The sequence below is a fragment of the Mytilus californianus genome, unplaced genomic scaffold (genome assembly GCF_021869535.1).
Source record: "Mytilus californianus isolate M0D057914Y unplaced genomic scaffold, xbMytCali1.0.p SCAF_1, whole genome shotgun sequence".
NCBI classification, from domain to species: domain Eukaryota; kingdom Metazoa; phylum Mollusca; class Bivalvia; order Mytilida; family Mytilidae; genus Mytilus; species Mytilus californianus.
Genome location: NW_026262581.1, coordinates 128,515,765 through 128,533,127, shown reverse-complemented (window position 1 = coordinate 128,533,127; position 17,363 = coordinate 128,515,765). Strand labels below are relative to the sequence as shown.

The 17,363-nt window shown below is 33.5% G+C and overlaps 1 protein-coding gene across 1 annotated transcript; it reads right to left on the bottom strand.

The window, feature by feature from the left end:
* Positions 1-12,129: 12,129 nt before the first annotated feature.
* On the bottom strand, positions 12,130-15,019 carry LOC127734048 (neuronal calcium sensor 2-like). Its single transcript, XM_052243600.1, has 2 exons — positions 14,460-15,019; positions 12,130-12,547 (listed from the first exon to the last, which is right to left on the bottom strand). The coding sequence occupies exons 1-2, from the start codon at positions 14,859-14,861 to the stop codon at positions 12,377-12,379; spliced, it is 573 nt and encodes a 190-aa protein (XP_052099560.1). The 5' UTR covers positions 14,862-15,019; the 3' UTR covers positions 12,130-12,376.
* Between the last annotated feature and the right edge of the window lie 2,344 nt (positions 15,020-17,363).

Sequence of the window (17,363 nt, the reverse complement as noted above, 5' to 3'; positions counted from 1 at the left end):
ACCCAAAAGACAAATTGAAAAAATTTGTCCTGCTTTGTTTCATAAAAAAGAATGGTCAACATAGATACAAGTATCTTGTCTTAGGGAGAGTTAAATCGTACTTTGTACAAAAATCACTCGGATTGAAACAAAAAATTCTCTGAAACTGACATTATCTAGATGCTTGATTTTTTGATTGACAACATATTTATTACGTTTGGAGGACGACTTTTTTAACAAACAATCGGCATTCACATGGGAACCAACTGTGCTCCTCTTCTTGACGACTTGTTCCTTTAATCATATGAGGCTGACTTCTTAAAAGAGCTTCTTATGAAGAATGAAAAGAAGCTAACCGACTATACGGTATGGATTCTCTCATTGTTGAAGGCCGTACGGTTGCCTATAATTGCTTACATCAACTTTATTTGAACTTTGGTGGATAGGTGTCCCATTGGCAATCATACCTCATCTCCTTATTTTTATATAGCGTTTTCCTTTAACTTCACTTTCTGCTATATAGATGATGTTCGTACACTAAATAATTCTAAATTTTTGGTGATTATGTTAAAAGCATCTATCCCATATAACTCAAAATAAAGGATACAACAGATACAAATAAGGCTGCCTCATATCTTGACTTACATCTAGAAATTGACAATGAGGGTAGGTCGAGAACAAAAATTTACGACAAAAGAGATGATTTCAGCTTCCCAATTGTAAAATTCCCATTTCTATGTAGCAACATTCCTGGAGTATATATATTTCTCAGTTGAAACAAAATTCCAAAGCTCGCATAACCCAGTATGATTTCTTTGATAGAGGGTTGCTGCTCATATGAGAGCTATTGAACCAAGAGTTCCAAATAATCAAGTTGAAATCATTCCTTCGAAAGTTTTACAGACGCCATCACGAGTTATGGAATATCTATTTCACAGATGACAACAGATGTGTTCCAATTGTCGTTACCACAGTCCCGTTCTCTTTTCCTCAAATGTGAACAACCAAATTTTATCATCGGGTTTGTACTTACATGAGCAACACAACGGGTGCCACATGTGGAGCAGGATCTGCTTACCCCTTCCGGAGCATATAAGATGACCCCCGGTTTTTGGCGGGGTTCGTGTTGCTCAGTCGTTAGTTTTTCTATGTTGTGTATTGTGTACTGTTGTTTGTCTTTTGGTCGTTTTTCGTTTATTGCCATGGCGTTGTCTGCTTGTTTTCGACTTATGAGTTTGAATGTCCGTTTGGTATCTTTCACCACTCTTTTGTAAAACATTTGACTGCATGTTACGATCAGCAAACGATCCCTGAAAATGCCAGATTAAATTTATTAAATGAACACATTTAATAGAAACTGGATAAAATTAACCTAATAAAGTCAGAAAACTACTTTTTAAAAATAAAAAAAACCAAATATAACAGAATTGATAACATTGATGCCAATAGAATTAATAGTACTTGGTTCTTTCTATACTGATTTTATTTATTAATTGGCCTTTTGTGGGCATCACATAACGGGTTTCTTTTCATTACTTTATTTCTATATATCTTTAGACTTGTAAACTTTCCTGATGCATATCTGTCAATCAGTGATAAAGACTAACCCGTGCTTCAAATGCAGAGAATTCTGTATGGCACCACACGACTAGTAGTCAAAGCATTGCGTCAGATGTTTAATCCTGTGGACCCACAATTTTTCATTAAATTATTTGAGATTTCTCCCGTACAACGTTTCTAGATTTATGACAATGCTGGACTTAAACTATTTAGACAGTAGAAGGGAGGTAAAGATTGAATTTAAGAAATTGTTTGTACTTGTCATTGAATAAATTACTTTGTTTCGACGATATTTGTCCTCTAGCATATAATTGTATCTCTTCTTTTACATTAAAAAAATAACATATGTTTTTGTTAACTCTTTTATTATTGTTTTGCATATTTGTTTTATTTCCATTTAAAAAAAATAAATATCTATTTAAAATAAGTTTACTGATTTGTTGCATTTACTCCGATTACAAAGTTTTCCAATTTTATATTTTTGAAAGTTCGGACTCAAGTAGATGATTTTATTCTAATGTATACATGTGCACTCATTGATATGGTCAAAATTATAAATTAACTGTTTACAAAAATTATTTATTTTCCTAGTAAATTCTTCTAGATATTTATTTAATTGACAGTTCTGTCCTCTTTTCTTGTGTACACAATTTTAATACTGTTATCTATGATTCGTTTATTTACAACCAGTTGGTCGATGCCACTGCAGGTGGAGGTTTCTTCCCATGAGGTACTACCAGCCCAGTAGTCAGCACTTCTGTGTTGACATGAATTATCATTGATATGGTCACAGTTATAAATTAACTGTTAACAAACTTCGAATTTTTCGAAATATTAAGGATTTTCTAGCCAATAAATAGATTACCTTAGCTGTATTTTGCAAAACCTTTCGGAAGTTTGGGTCTCAATGCTCTTCAACATCGTACAGTATTTGGCCTTTTTTTAACTTTTTTTATTCGAGCGTCACCGATGTCTTTTAGAGACGAAACGAGCGTCTGGCATACACAATTTTAAGCCTGGTATCTATGATAAGTTTATATGCAAAATATGTTAAGAGATCCAGGGTGTATGACTGCAAAGATTGTATTCCCACAAACTGTATAAACTGGGGTTTTCCATTACAGCCATGAAGTATCTTTTTTTCCGAACTAAATTCTATGCGAAATTATACTGAATTATTTCCATAGGTTCTGCTGATTTCAGTGATCGTTGTTTAAGACAGAATAACATGTGACTAACGACTTAGTTGACATCATCTGGTTAGTCGTAATTGTGACAGAGAAATAATACATTTCTTTCGTGAGTAGTATTTAGTTCGATTGAACGACGTCTGGCGACTTGGAGCACTTTCGACGTCAACGCCTACATAGGCGACCTCATCTACTTCTAGGAAACCATAAAGTAAGGGTTGCAGATGCACCTTGGAGAGATCGGCCATTAGATAAAGGCCACATTATCTCAAGATCTGTGACTTTGATACAGTTTTCAAACGTCACTACTTATACTAAATTTTACGTCCGAGATCATTATTGATAGTATTACTTACTTACTTAATTCTCTTCGTGCGTTGATGCACATGAGACCAACACAAGCTCTCTCAATAACCTTTCTTCTCTCTCTAATCAAGACATCACAATCTTCATCTCACTTTCCACTGTTCTTCTCCGTATTTCTTTTTGTCTTCCGCTTTTCCTCTTTCCAGTCGTGTACATCTCCTTTTCCTCTTTCCAGTCGGGTACATCTCAGTGACACTCTAATTCCTTGTCCGTATATATTTTGTCTTCCGCTTTTCCTCTTTCCAGTCGGGTACATCTCAGTGACACTCTAATTCCTTCTCCGTATATATTTTGTCATCCGCTTTTCCTCTTTCCAGTCGGGTACATCTCAGTGACACTCTAATTCTTTCTCCGTATATATTTTGTCTTCCGCTTTTCCTCTTTCCAGTCGGGTACATCTCAGTGGCACTCTAATTCCTTCTCCGTATATATTTTGTCTTCCGCTTTTCCTCTTTCCAGTCGGGTACATCTCAGTGACACTCTAATTCCTTCTCCGTATATATTTTGTCTTCCGCTTTTCCTCTTTCCAGTCGGTTACATCTCAGTGACACTCTCATTCCTTCTCCGTATATATTTTGTCTTCCGCTTTTCCTCTTTCCAGTCGGGTACATCTCAGTGGCACTCGAATTCCTTCTCCGTGTTTGACTTTATTTTCGTCCTTTTTGGTTTTTATCAGCTCTTCAACTTTTGTATAAGATTTTGAATTTTCAAATAATTGGGCCTCGAGAATCACTGAAGAGACATTATTGAAGCATCTGAAGCATTAAAAAATTGATACCGTTTATGATATTATACAGTCTTCTGGGGGAGATTGATGGTTATTGGTACAACGGATTGATACTTTTTTGTCAATTTGTGGTCCATGCTTTGCTGATGCATAAGTAACGATATATCAATATGAAACACATAATCAAGATGAATATAGAGACGTAAGACATGAATGGGAAGGAAAAAAATAACATATGTTTTGTAGACAGAGGATTTCTTGACTCAATTGAAGTCCTAGCAGCAAAAGCTTAGCATCCAAGCAGAAATGCCATACTTCATGAAGAAAGGTGAAAAACAGATGACAACTGAGGATGCAAATGACAGTAGATTAGTTATCAACGTATTTACATATATTCTAATACATATACAATACACTATTTTGTGAAATGAAACAATAAACGATAAACGAACAATTTACTCTGCTCATTAAGAAAAAAGTAAAAAAACAAAAATACCGAACTCCAAGGAAAATTCAAAACAGAAAGTCTTTTATCAAATGACAAAATCAAAAGCTCAATATACGTATTTTGATTACAAATTATTAATAATGGTTGCTTGTGACCAAATATTAAGGCTCGGAAACCGGACATTCACGTCAAGGAACTAAGTATTAGTGGCCACGAAAAAAAAAACCGTTGAGATAAAATTTATTAGATAGCGGAACACAAATGAAAAAAAAAGGAAAACGTAAAAGTGGTTTAGTTAAGGAAAATTGTTAAAAGAGCGATTATTTTAATTCTATTTTTCATATAAGATGGGTTGTCAATTCGCTAATGCAACTTGGGGAATTAAGGAATGGACATATTTAAACAATATCGTGAAGACATCTATTGCAATACGTTGGCATAGTTTTCTCAATTTCAACAAAGTGTTCACCTCCATTACCAATCTGTATCTCAGATAAGTAATTTTACATTTGTTCAACAGATTTGACACACGAAATAGAAATATCAAAAATAAAAATCGTCATTTGATCCAAAATGTCGTAAGAGTTTTATAATTATAGTACAGAAAAACTCAAATATACAAACAAAACGAAACAAGACAAAATAATCACAAAACACATAACAAAACAATGCAGAAACTGACTATTGGATTCTTTTTTTTTTCTTAAACTGAAGAAAAATATATTCAACATATATAAAAAAATAACTTGGAACGGACTCGGCAAAATGGACAACAATTCTTTGTTTAAATGATTTGTTTATATAGTCACGCTCGTTTTCAACCCTTCCATCCTTTTCAACTAGACGTCTATAATCTTTAATCTTTACAAAATCGAACATTTCTAGCTCAGAATTTAAAATACATTTTGTATAGTTACTTTAATCAAATCCAGTCATTCAAATTACAACAGAAGACAAGGTTCTTTCAACTCTATCAAGAAATTTCGTTTATTTGCAAAAAATATAAACACTAATAAATGTAATATGATTGCCAATGAGACAACAATTCAACATAGACCAAGGAACGAGGATGTAAACCTGTTGCGTTGAAAATAACAAGAGATACTGTCATAAGTCTATAAATACAATGACAATATAATATATGGCCACGCTGATGTGCGATGGTTTGACGCTGAATTGTATTTTTGGTCACGCTGAAGTGCGATGGTGGCATTATGACGCTATCTTGTTGATAGATACGCCGAAGTGCGATGGTGGTAACGCTGAAGTACAAAGGACTACATAAACTATATTTTCAATGCTGTTCATTTCTATGTAGAAGATTGTTAGAAGCAATTTTTTTTCGGATTTTTAAGTAAATAAGGGACTTATAAACTTCTGATACTACGGGAATTAGAAAGTTGTTGGCGGAGAGGGAAAGTTAACCTTCTGTAGCGGATTTTTTTCGAAATCTACAAAAACATATTTTTTTACGTATAATCAGGAACATATATATTGACATATATACTGTTCCCAGGTACAATGGAGCGTGGCATTCTCTAAATACATACAGGTCCGCTAACAGACTCTCCGTATTATATTACGGTAAACGAGGAATTCATGAGAGGAACCAAGTAAAGATAAAATGTTAGCGCTGAATTATGTTTACATGTAGAAAATCAAACAAGACGATCTCTCATTTAGTATGCATCTGTAACTAAGAACAGACATAGACAATGACGAATGAAAATTTATATACTGACTATTAAAATAATCTACTTTTCAAAGGTCTAATATTTGAACATCTGAAGATTTAAAACTAGCAATCACGCGTAATAGAGACCATCGCACATCAGCGAACGAACCATAGCACTTCAGCGAGGACATCGCACTTCAGCGTACCCATTGCACCTCTAAGTCCTACATATATATCAATTATACCAAATACCTTCCTTCAATTTGTAGACTAGATTTTTTTTTGACATACAGCTGTACACGAACTAGTATCGAATTTGCAATATACCATTTGAAAAACATTTCTCAGTTTATTTCAATTTTCGAATGGATTATTTTGACTATTCGAAATGACAGGAAATTATCATCGGATGTAAAAGAATTCCTTTTCTAAATACCCGTATAAAGCATATAACAAGACATATATTTGCCTTTTTTGATGAATATTAAATATATGTATACTTATCATTTATATTTTCTGAAATACGCGGGTGTTTTTTTGTATTTGAGAAAAATCAGTTTCAAAATTAAGATATAACTTTAATGTATTTTTAGTACAATTTTTACAAAGATATAGATCAACTTGTCCCTGCATATCATAATATGAAAAACCACAAGCTTGCACTATCTTTAAGCTTCACATTTCGCTATGTATAGATAAAACTCATCAAAATTACCAGGCTTATAATTTTGTACGTCAAACGCGTGTTTCGTCTACAAAAGACTCATCAGTGACGCTCCAATCCAAAACGTTTAGATAATGTAGATTCACTGAATTATTGAGGTACCAATAGTGGAACAGGATCAGCTTTTCTAAGCATTCGGTTTATCTGCGGAGTAGTTTTCTGTGCTATGTTATTAAAATCATCATAGATACCAGGCATACAATTTTGTTTCGTCTACAAAAGACTCATTAGAAACACAAATAAAGTACGAAATTGAATGGAAATGAGGACCCAACATTCAGAAAGGTTTTGCTAAATACAGCTAAGGTAATCTTTTCCTGTGGTATTTCGAAAACTTCAAAGTTATGTAAACAGTTAATTTATAATTATGACCATATCAATTCTAACTCATGTCAACATAGAAGTGCAAACTACTGGGGTGGTGATACCCTCAACCAGCAGTGGCATCGACCCAGTGGTTGTGAATAAACTCATCATAGATGTGTGGCTTTAAATTTTGGGCGTTTTGTCTCTATAACTCTTCAGTGACGTTCGAATAAAAAAAAAGTTGAAGGGGATTGAGTATGTGATCTATTGTTTTGATTGTCGTCTTTTTGGCTTTGCCTATGGTGTTGTCTGTCTTTCTTAAATTATTTCTTTTAATTTTCCATTTGATATTTCTTTGCTCCTTGCTCCAAACTTAGTATTTCGTCATACTGGTTCAAAGAGTTGTATTCATTCTGATTGTGTGGTAAGATTCCCTCACACAGTTTTCTATATTCGTTTGCATTTTTCTTTTTTTTTTTTTTTTTTGGTAATGAAATGAGTACTAAATTCAGTATGCAAACAATTGAAGTCTTTCGTGAAATATATATTACAATTTGTTCCTGAATTCCAAGATATGAAAATCAACAAGCTTGCACTACCACGTTCCGCTACGTAGACAAGGATTGATGGCTATTTTTGATTGCATCAATATTCAATAAGGGTTGTCAAAGCACTTGTATCTAGAGTTTATTCCAGATCATGTTTCTCAAATATTTTCATTACAGATCTTTGTTGTTAATAAAGAAAGTAACTGTAGGAATGGTCTCAAATAATATAGTTCAAGTCATCACTTGGAAAATTTAATCATCGAAATCACGACTTTATTGACGTGTCATTTCCAAAATAACAATGGACGTAGTTGTTCGCTCAGAGCTTATGTTGTTTTGTTATTTGACTTGCCGACTTAAAATAAAACTTATCTGAATTGATTTTTAGTCACAGTTCTGTCCTCTTTTTGAAAAGCGCCTCGGACGCATACAATTTATAAAGTGTTGTTTTCAATTTTTCTCTCGTTTACGACTAATCCTCGGATATACGCCTTTTGAGTGTAACACCAATAGTCAGTCATGCTTTTTTGCTTCATATTTAATGTGTTTTGATTGTCATCTTGTCTATGACTATGTCAGTCTTTCTTCAAATAACGACTTGTTTTTCCTTTTTGCAATTTGTTTCCTTTCTTGAAAATTGCTATTGCATCATACCTAGTTCTTCAAAAAGTTATTTTAATTCCGATTTTTAGGGTAAGATTCACTACAATTTTCTTAATTTCTTTATATCATGCTGTCTTGGTAATGAAATAAGTACTCTATTTTGTATTCCAAAATTTAAATTTTAAAATAAATTCATACATTACTTACAGTGAGACGTGAGCTTGTGTTTCATGTTGAAGGTCAATTTTGACTTTGAGATGAAGAACACCTTCGTTTATTTTGGTTTTGTCAAGGTTATGTACGGATTTTGTGTAATGAAATAAGTTAACTTCCTTCCCGTTTCTGTATGGAACTGGTTCGAAAATATATGTTATCACAAACATTATGATTCATTTTCCAAAATTGGCAAATATCTTTATTTAATCTAGACGTATATTGGTGTCCGGAGAAGCGGCATAAGTAATACCTTTCTCAAGTATCGGACCTATTAGACATACGTGTCATGCATTTTAATAGGTAAGGAAACATATTAAGCATTTTTAGTGTTTTTGTTTCAGATTTTTCTCCGGTTTAACGGGAGGTAACCCAACCTGGAAACAAGAATTTTGAAGCATATGGAGTTTTTTGCAATTATTTTGAGGTTTGCATGTATTGTATATAAGAATGAAAGATAGCAGCTGATAATATTATTATCGTTTAAGTATTTCGCTATAAACCAAAGTAAAATATAAATGAAAGTTTATATTACGTTCGATGCGCATTTCTTGAATTTAAAACCTTCATTTATTTTTTTTACAGAAGCGCCTGCACTGTTCCTATGTGTCTTTTGCAGTTGAGCAACTACTTGAACACAGTTGTTTATTCGTATTCTTCAAAAATAAATTATTAAGTTATTTATAACGGTATAAATATTCAATGATAATGATTTTGATGTGAACCCGAGCTGCATCGCTGAACATAACAATTAAATTGTACTTAGTAACATCCCAGCTGCGCCTGCATATGGACTAAATATCTCCCAGTTGATACAATCATAGATGGGTTTATAAATCTATGATACAATATTTCAGGGGTTGCCATTCCCATTCCTTTTCATCGACAAATGCCAACGACAAATTTGTAAATTTTGGTGGCCGAAAACAATTAGTAATAAAAGCTTATGGGAACGTACCAACCAGGAACAAGTAATTAAACAGCTAAAGAGAAGAACATGGAAATGGATTGGCCACACCTTGAGGAACCCTGTTGATACCATCACTAGACAGACAGGCTTTAGAATGGAAGAACCCTCAAGGACATAGGAGACAGGGAAGACTTTTCACAGCTGGAGAAGATCAAGGTTGAAGGAGCTGGAGGAGATTGGATATTCCTGGAGCGACGCAAAAAGAATAGCCTAAAATAGAGTAAGGTAGGAAGCGACTGTGGCAGCCCTATGTTTCACATGGAATGAAGAGGACTAAGTCAAGTAAGTTGCCATTCCTATCATGGTTTCCTTCATAGAATGTAGCTGCTCACAAGGAAGCTATTAAACAAGAGACTCATGAGAGCCTGATATCGCTCACCTGTAATTTCAGTTTCAAGCATTTGACTTATTTGTAGATCTTACTTTGCTGAACAATTTTGTCATTTACATAATAATATTAAAGATAATACATAACCCAAAACTGTAAATTTCCTAAAAATTAACTATTTCTGAGCAGTAACCCAACAATAAGTTGTCCTATTGGTCTGAAGATTACCTGACAGGTAGATCTAAACCTGTTTAACACTTTTACCTATGCCAGTTTTGCTCTTACTGCTTTAGTTTTTGAAACTGCCGCCATGTTTTTGAATGGATCAAAGCCCATAGATACCCTAAAGAACATTCAATTAAAGTTTTTAAGTATTTGGCCAAGTAGTTTCAGAGAAGAAGATTTTTGAAAAAGTCATTAGACTATCACAAAAAATGTAAAAAAAGGGCAATAACTTTTTTTAAGGGGTCATTTGACTATTTTTATCATGTTGACTTATTTGTAGATCTTACTTAGCTGAACATTAATTGCCATTTATACTTTCTCTCTTATCTATTATAATATTAAAGAAAAATACCAAAAACAGTAAAATTTAATAAAAAATAAACTATTCCCTACAGTAACCAATCAATGGGTTGTCGAACTTTGTCTGAAAATTTCATTACAGATAGATCATGACCCATTTATCACTTTAACTCCCTTTCACTTTTGCTCTAACTGCTGTAGTTTTTGAGATATAAGCCAAAAACTGCTTTTGTCCCCTATGTTCTATTTTTAGCCATGGCGGCCTGGGCCATGTTTGTTGATGGATCAAAATTTGGATACATTTTATAAACTAGATACCCTAAGGAACATTCAGTTAAAGTTTGGAAGTATTTGGACCAGTAGTTTCATAGAAGAAGATTTTTGAAAAAGTAATAGACGCACGAAAACTTGAATGTAAAAAATAAACATTCAAGGGCAATTACTCCTTAATGAGTCAATTGACAATTTTGATCATTTGATTTATTTGTAGACCCTACTTAGCTGAACATTTTTGCCATTTACACTTTCTCTCTATCTATTATAATATTAAAGATAATAACCAAAAACATTAAAATTTCATAAAAATAAACTATTTCAGACAGTAACCCTACAATGGGTGATCCAATTGGTCTGAAAATTCCATAGCAGATAAATTTTGACTTATTCATCACTTTAACTCCAATGTCACTTTGCTCTAACTGCTATCGTTTTTAGATGAAAGCCAAATACTGCATTTATAAGTATTATGCCCAGTAGTTTCAGAGGGGAAGATTTTTAAATGTAAGCAAACATGATGAACAAATTGTGTAAAATTTTCTTTAAAGGGCAATAACTCCTTAAGGGGTCAATTGACAATTTTGGACATATTAACTTTTTTGTAGATCTTACTTTGTTGAACATTTTTGCTGTTTATCTTTATCTTCAATAATATTCAAGATAAGAACCAAAAACTGCAAAATTTCCTTAAAATTACCAATTAAGTGGCAGCAACCCAACAATGGGTTGTTCGGTTCGTCTGAAAATTTCAGGGCTGATAGATCTTGACCTATTGAAAATTTTTACCACATGTCAGATTTGCTAGATAAATGCTCTAGTTTTTGAGATATAAGCCAAAAACTGTATTTGATCCCCTATGTTATATTTTTAGCTATGGCGGCCATGTTTGTTGATGGATCAAAATTTGGATACAATTTATAAACTAGATACCCTAAGGAACATTCAGTTAAAGTTTGAAGGTATTTGGCCCAGTAGTTTCAGAGGAAAAGATTCTTGAAATAGTTTACGACAGACGATGGACGACGACGGACGCCAAGTGATGGCCTAAGCTCACATGGCCCTCAAAGGGCCAGGTGAGCTAACAGAAAGTTCCAAGTGGTGAAGTTGAAATCATTCCTTCGAAAATTTTACGGACGCCATCCTGTCCTCTTTTCCCCGAATGTGAGCTACCGAATTATACTTATCTCCGGGTTTGTACTTCAAGAGCAACACAACGGTTGCCACATGTGCAGCAGGATCTTCGTACCCTTTCGGAGCGCATGAAATTACCCCCGTTTTTTGGTGGTGTTCGTGTTGCTCAGTCTTTAGTTTTCTATGTTGTGTTTTGTATACTGTTGTCTTTTGGTCTTTTTATTCGTTTTTTTCGCCATGATGGTGTTGTCAGTTTATTTTCGACTTATGAGTTTGAATGTCAATTGGTTTCTTTCGTCTCTCTTTTAAAGTTGAACATCTTGTTTAAAGGGTATCAGCCGGGCAGCATTCAAACTGGCAATACTATTGGATATTTTCCGTTTAAAATATCTAAAGGAACACTGCTAAGAACAATGCGCATTGGAATAGTCTTGTGTTGTCGTTCATTGCGTCTACAAGCTTGAAAAGCTATCAAAACTTTTCCATTCGGTGGCTGAATTTAGTACATGGACTCTCTTTTCCTTGTTAATTTACCCAATTACTATGTACGTAAACGAAAATTTATATTCGATCTTTTATTTTCAAGTCTATAAAACGTTTTACTTTATAAGTGGTGCATGCATAAGCAGTACTTGCGTGCAAACACGTATACATATATATTCAATATAAAAACAAGGAGATGTGCCAATGAGACACATATCCACCAGAGTCAAAATGACGTGGATGTATACAAGCAACTGTAATTTCATAATTCTACATATCAAGTACGCGAGTTTACTTATATTGCTGTACGATTGTCAGTCAGATTTACACCTGTGGATCTAGAATTGCCAATACTTTGGGATCATTTTTTGCTGTTGTTGTAAATTCATCGTAAGTCACTTTCTGGTCACTGTTTAGGTCCATTTTCTCGAATAGTTCGTGCGCTACTTCAACTGGTGATATTGAAATATGAGGTCCAAGTAGCTTATAATATGCCTGAAAATTGAAACGAAAATAATTTTAAGCATAATATAATTATTTTCTGTTCAATATTTAGATATATATATTTATATTTTTGAATTTGTGATACAAGCATTTGAATGTGACACTTAACATCTGACATTTACAGCAATTTCAGCTCATTCCCTGATTGTTTTCATAACAATTAAAAAATCATGTGAAACATTGACTGTAAAATAACCTTTTTTGTTCCCGATCCTCAAATGAACGTGCATAGCTCAGCCATTAGTGAAAAAAGATCAGAAGACACAATCCAAAAACATTGCATTTGTCCCAATATAAAACTGGAAGACAGTTAAAGTGTTTCCCTTTTCTGGTTATTATTCCGTCCAAAAAAGCAAAGGCAATATTTGTGTGTCCCCATCCAATTCTTCATATTATTTTTTGTTTATTTTATATCCTCCATTTGATGGAAATCTTAATCATAAGAAAAATTCCATACTTAAAACACAGCCAACCTCGTCATGAACAGGGTCTCTACAATAAATCACCAATCACAAACCTAATTTAATGACAAATCACACCTACAGTTTCCAGAAATTCACTAGTGGCGGATTTGGTCATTTATAGCCTATTGTTTTTAATTTTGGAACTGGAATCATATCAATAGCCTCGCGTTCGGATCCACATTACTGTTTTTAAACCATTTTACAATTTTTTATATTTGAATGATTATAAATTGTTCAATTTTTGAAAATTGACAAAAGGTCAGAGAATTTACATGTTTCGATTTTTAGTTAATAAATTTGAAAACATCTTGAGGTTATAAACTTAGTTTATTTTGTTACATTTCAAAATTTCTCTTTCATTCGTGAAAAAAAGGTTAGAAAGTTATAAACTGTTTAATGTCTTAGGTTCGAGAAGTGGTATTCGTGTTGCTCAATCTAAGTTTTCTATACAATTTTTTTTATTGGTGTTTGTTCGGTTTTTTTGTTTGTTTGGCCATTTAGTTTTTGTTTATTTTAGACGCATGGGTTTTGGTTGTCATTGATATCTAATCTCTTTTTAATCGTTATCTTATATACTATTATTCTGTCCAGACAGTTTTTAGCCAAATGTTTTTAAGAGCCACTTAAGTTACTATATTAATTATTTGCCCGTAAAAATCCACCCATTGCCATAGTTAAGACACTGTAGGTATCGACATGATTGCTCTGCAAACCTCACCTCCCCCCTCAAATAAAATCAACAACAATAAAACCAATAAAAACGTGTCAAACATTTTGTTTCACGGCTTAATTTTATATGTACAAACTTCAATGTAATAAACAACATACAACAGTGCTTGAACACTGATAGGCTCCTGAACATAACCACATTACAACAAAGCCGTTCTAATCTACTGTATTATTACATCGTGATACACGTCTTATATGAAAATAAGTCGAACACCTGGCTGTGTAACACACATGGTAAAATAAGTCGAACACCTGGCTGCGTAACACACATGGTAAAACAACTACAGTGGGAAAGTAAAAGCCTCAAAGAACGAAAGAAACCCCAACAGATTTTGAACACTGACACATATCGACAATCCTCCTTACCAAAGACCATGGGTAATTGGAATCAACTTTCCCTTAAAGTCTCCTCAGCTAACACAATAGAGAGATTCATAACTGCTCTGAAAGCATGATCTGAAAGGAAGTAGTCAGCACAGCCTGTATAGTTTTAATTATACATTGGATACTGTTTTAATTGTAAATAGCTTTGATAAGAATAGCAGTGTAGCCCGACACTGCGCAATGTTTCCGCGGGACCATATACATTCATGATTGAATTCAGTTCTATACTTGGAAGAAGAAGAAGAAGAAGAAGAAGAAGAAGAAGAAGAAGAAATAATTTTCTGAAGTACCTGAGTAATTTATATATATGTATGTATAATACTGACCGTGATCATATCAGTAACTTCTTCTTCACTTAGTGCATTGCTGCCATCTTTGTCAAACATATTAAAGGCTATTGATATTTTCTGTTCTGTTTGTTTGCTGTCCATCATTGTTAAACCTGCTGCGAATTCCACAAAATCTACACTTCCGCTTTGATTAGTATCAAAGGCATCGAAAACTCTATCTGCAAATTCAGCAGCGTCTTCATTCCTGTACAATATTTGATACACTTTACGGAAGTTCTCTCTTTCAATTGTTTTTTTATGTTCCGAGAAGTCATTGAAAAATGCTTTATATTGAACGATTTGCTGATCTGTAAGTTTGAACTTCGACCTTAGATATTCCACTTGTTGATCAAAATCATCGGGTGTTGTCCCACGACCCGTGCATACTTTTCCACCCATCGCGAGTCTTATGTAACTTCGAAATTGTCTCTGAGAATCAAACGACACACATCACTGTAGAAGAGTGTTGTCAACAAACTGGTATTAATGATCGACCGATATTTAATGAATAAAATCAATAATTACTTCAATTCATTTGTTTGTGACAAAGGTGATTTAAAAATTATTACAACTCAAACTGTGTGTATTGTATAAGTCTGGTAATTAAAAAAATAACCTTTTTAGTTAGTGTTTAGAAAAGTTTATATTTTAATGCAAAAAGTTCATATTTTAAGGATGTGAAACATATACTTATATGTTGTGAGGCTGTTGTTGTTATGGCGAAGTAAACATTAACCTTTAAGAACAAGTTCAGTTACAAGGCCAAAATGTATAATGGATTGTTCAGAACATGAGAAGCTCTTGTTGAAGTGATAAAACCCCGGTGATAATGATTATAAGCCAAAGAAGGTCCAACGTGCGGAAGGAAGGACATTGTTAATTAGCACATATGATCTACACATTAGTTCGTATGAGGCTTATGTCCGTTACGCTTTTATTCATATATATTAAATGGACTGAAATGTATAGACGTGAATGATTTGAGAATATTTTATAGAAATCAATACTTAGCTGTGACTTATTGTTTTTTGAATGTCGCAGAATATCAATTAGAAATTATAACTTTTCGTGATTTTTTTTGCTAGGAGTGATGTATTATTTATCGTGAGTCTTGTGGAAGTATATTCTCCTACGTGTACAGTATAAATAAATGTTAATGCATGTGTGTAGTGACAGAACGGATTTTAGACACTTTAACAAATCAGTCAAAAAAAGAACCCATAAACTAAGAGGTACGATGAGTACCAAATGTTAAAATATTTTAGAAACTCGAGTAAAAAACTACACCAACAATATAATGAAGAGGAACGAATAAATCTACCACTTCATAAATTCTGATCAAGAATTGGTCGTTCTTTCAAATATCTCAAATATTTAAATTTTTTCAATTTCCGAGTGACACACAAACTGTGTCCTTAATCGCACCTGTACATCATTAGTACAATCATTTTTAGCTCACCTGACCCAAAAGGGCCAAGTGAGCTTTTCTCATCACTTGTCATCCGTCGTCCGTCGTCGTCGTCCGTTAACTTTCACAAAAATCTTCTCCTCTGAAACTACTGGGCCAAATAAAACCAAAACTTTGCCTAAATCATCCTTAGGGTATCTAGTTTAAAAAATATATCCGATGACCCCGCCCATCAACCAAGATGGCCGCCATGGCTAAAAATAGAACATGGGGGGTAAAATGCAGTTTTTGGCTTATACATTGTGTATCTCTGAAACTAAAGCATTTAGAGCAAATCTGACAAGGAATAAAAATGTTCATCAGATTCAAGATCTATCAGCCTTGAAATTTTCAGACGCATCAGACAACCCATTGTTGGGTTTCTTTCCCTGAATTGGTAATTTTAAGGAAATTTTGCAGTTTTTGGTTATTATCTTGAATACTATTATAGATAGAGATAAACTGTAAACAGCAAAATTGTTCAGCAAAGTAAGATCTACAAATAAGTTAACAGGATTAAAATTGTCAATTGATCCCATAAGGAGTTATTGCCCTTTAAAGTCAATTTTTCACTAATTTTCTTAAATTTTTGTAATCTTTTACAAAAATCTTCTCCATCAACCAAAATGGCCACCATGGCTAAAAATAGAACATAGGGGTTTACTATAGAAGTCTATGGGAAAATTGTAAAAAAACAATTTCAAGTGGTCACAACTTGAATACTAATTTAAATAATGATAAGGGGTCTTCAGTAACTATTGTAAGACTACAATGGGATGACCTGCTTTTAATTTAACTACTGGGCCAAATTAAACCAAACTTGGTCTCAATCATTATTGGGGTATCTAATACTATTTATTATGATTTTAACCTTATTTTACATGATTTCCAAAAACCACAGTAGATTCAGGTGAGCGACACAGGCTCTTGAGAGCCTCTAGTTATAAATTTTACTGTTTACTAACTGTTGAATTATTTTCTACTCCACGGCATATATTACCTTAGCCGTATTTGGCTCAAGTTTCTGGAGTTTTTGGTTCTCAATGCTCTTCAACTTCATACTTGATTTGAAAAATTGTACAAAATCTTTGGTGATTTTTTTGTACTGTAGAAGAGCAGGATATGCCTACCCTGCCAACACACTTCCTTTCATCCCATTTTGAGTTCATGCCTTTCCGATTGTTTTCTTTCCCATTTTTGTCTACTGATACTTGCACTTATAAGATTTGATAAATATTGATGTACTACCTTTTCATTTTAGAGTTTCAAAATTCACAATTTTTCATTAACACGTTAAGAATGTGTTTCTTACACAAAGCGGGAAAAGAGTTTTTGCATATTTTTCTATGATTCCGAGTGGAGTTTACATTGGAAACATTCGGCAAAATCTCTCCTTACATCGAGGACTTGCCAGTAAATAAAAGGAAATCATTTAACGGAACGGAGAGAAAGTT

Bases quoted from the DNA above. Each gene is read 5' to 3' on its own strand.
- LOC127734048 (XM_052243600.1), bottom strand. From the start codon at position 14,861: ATGGGTGGAAAAGTATGCACGGGTCGTGGGACAACACCCGATGATTTT. The intron at 12,548-14,459 runs GTCAGTATTATA...TTCAATTTTCAG, and splicing joins AAGTTACTGATATGATCACG to GCATATTATAAGCTACTTGG.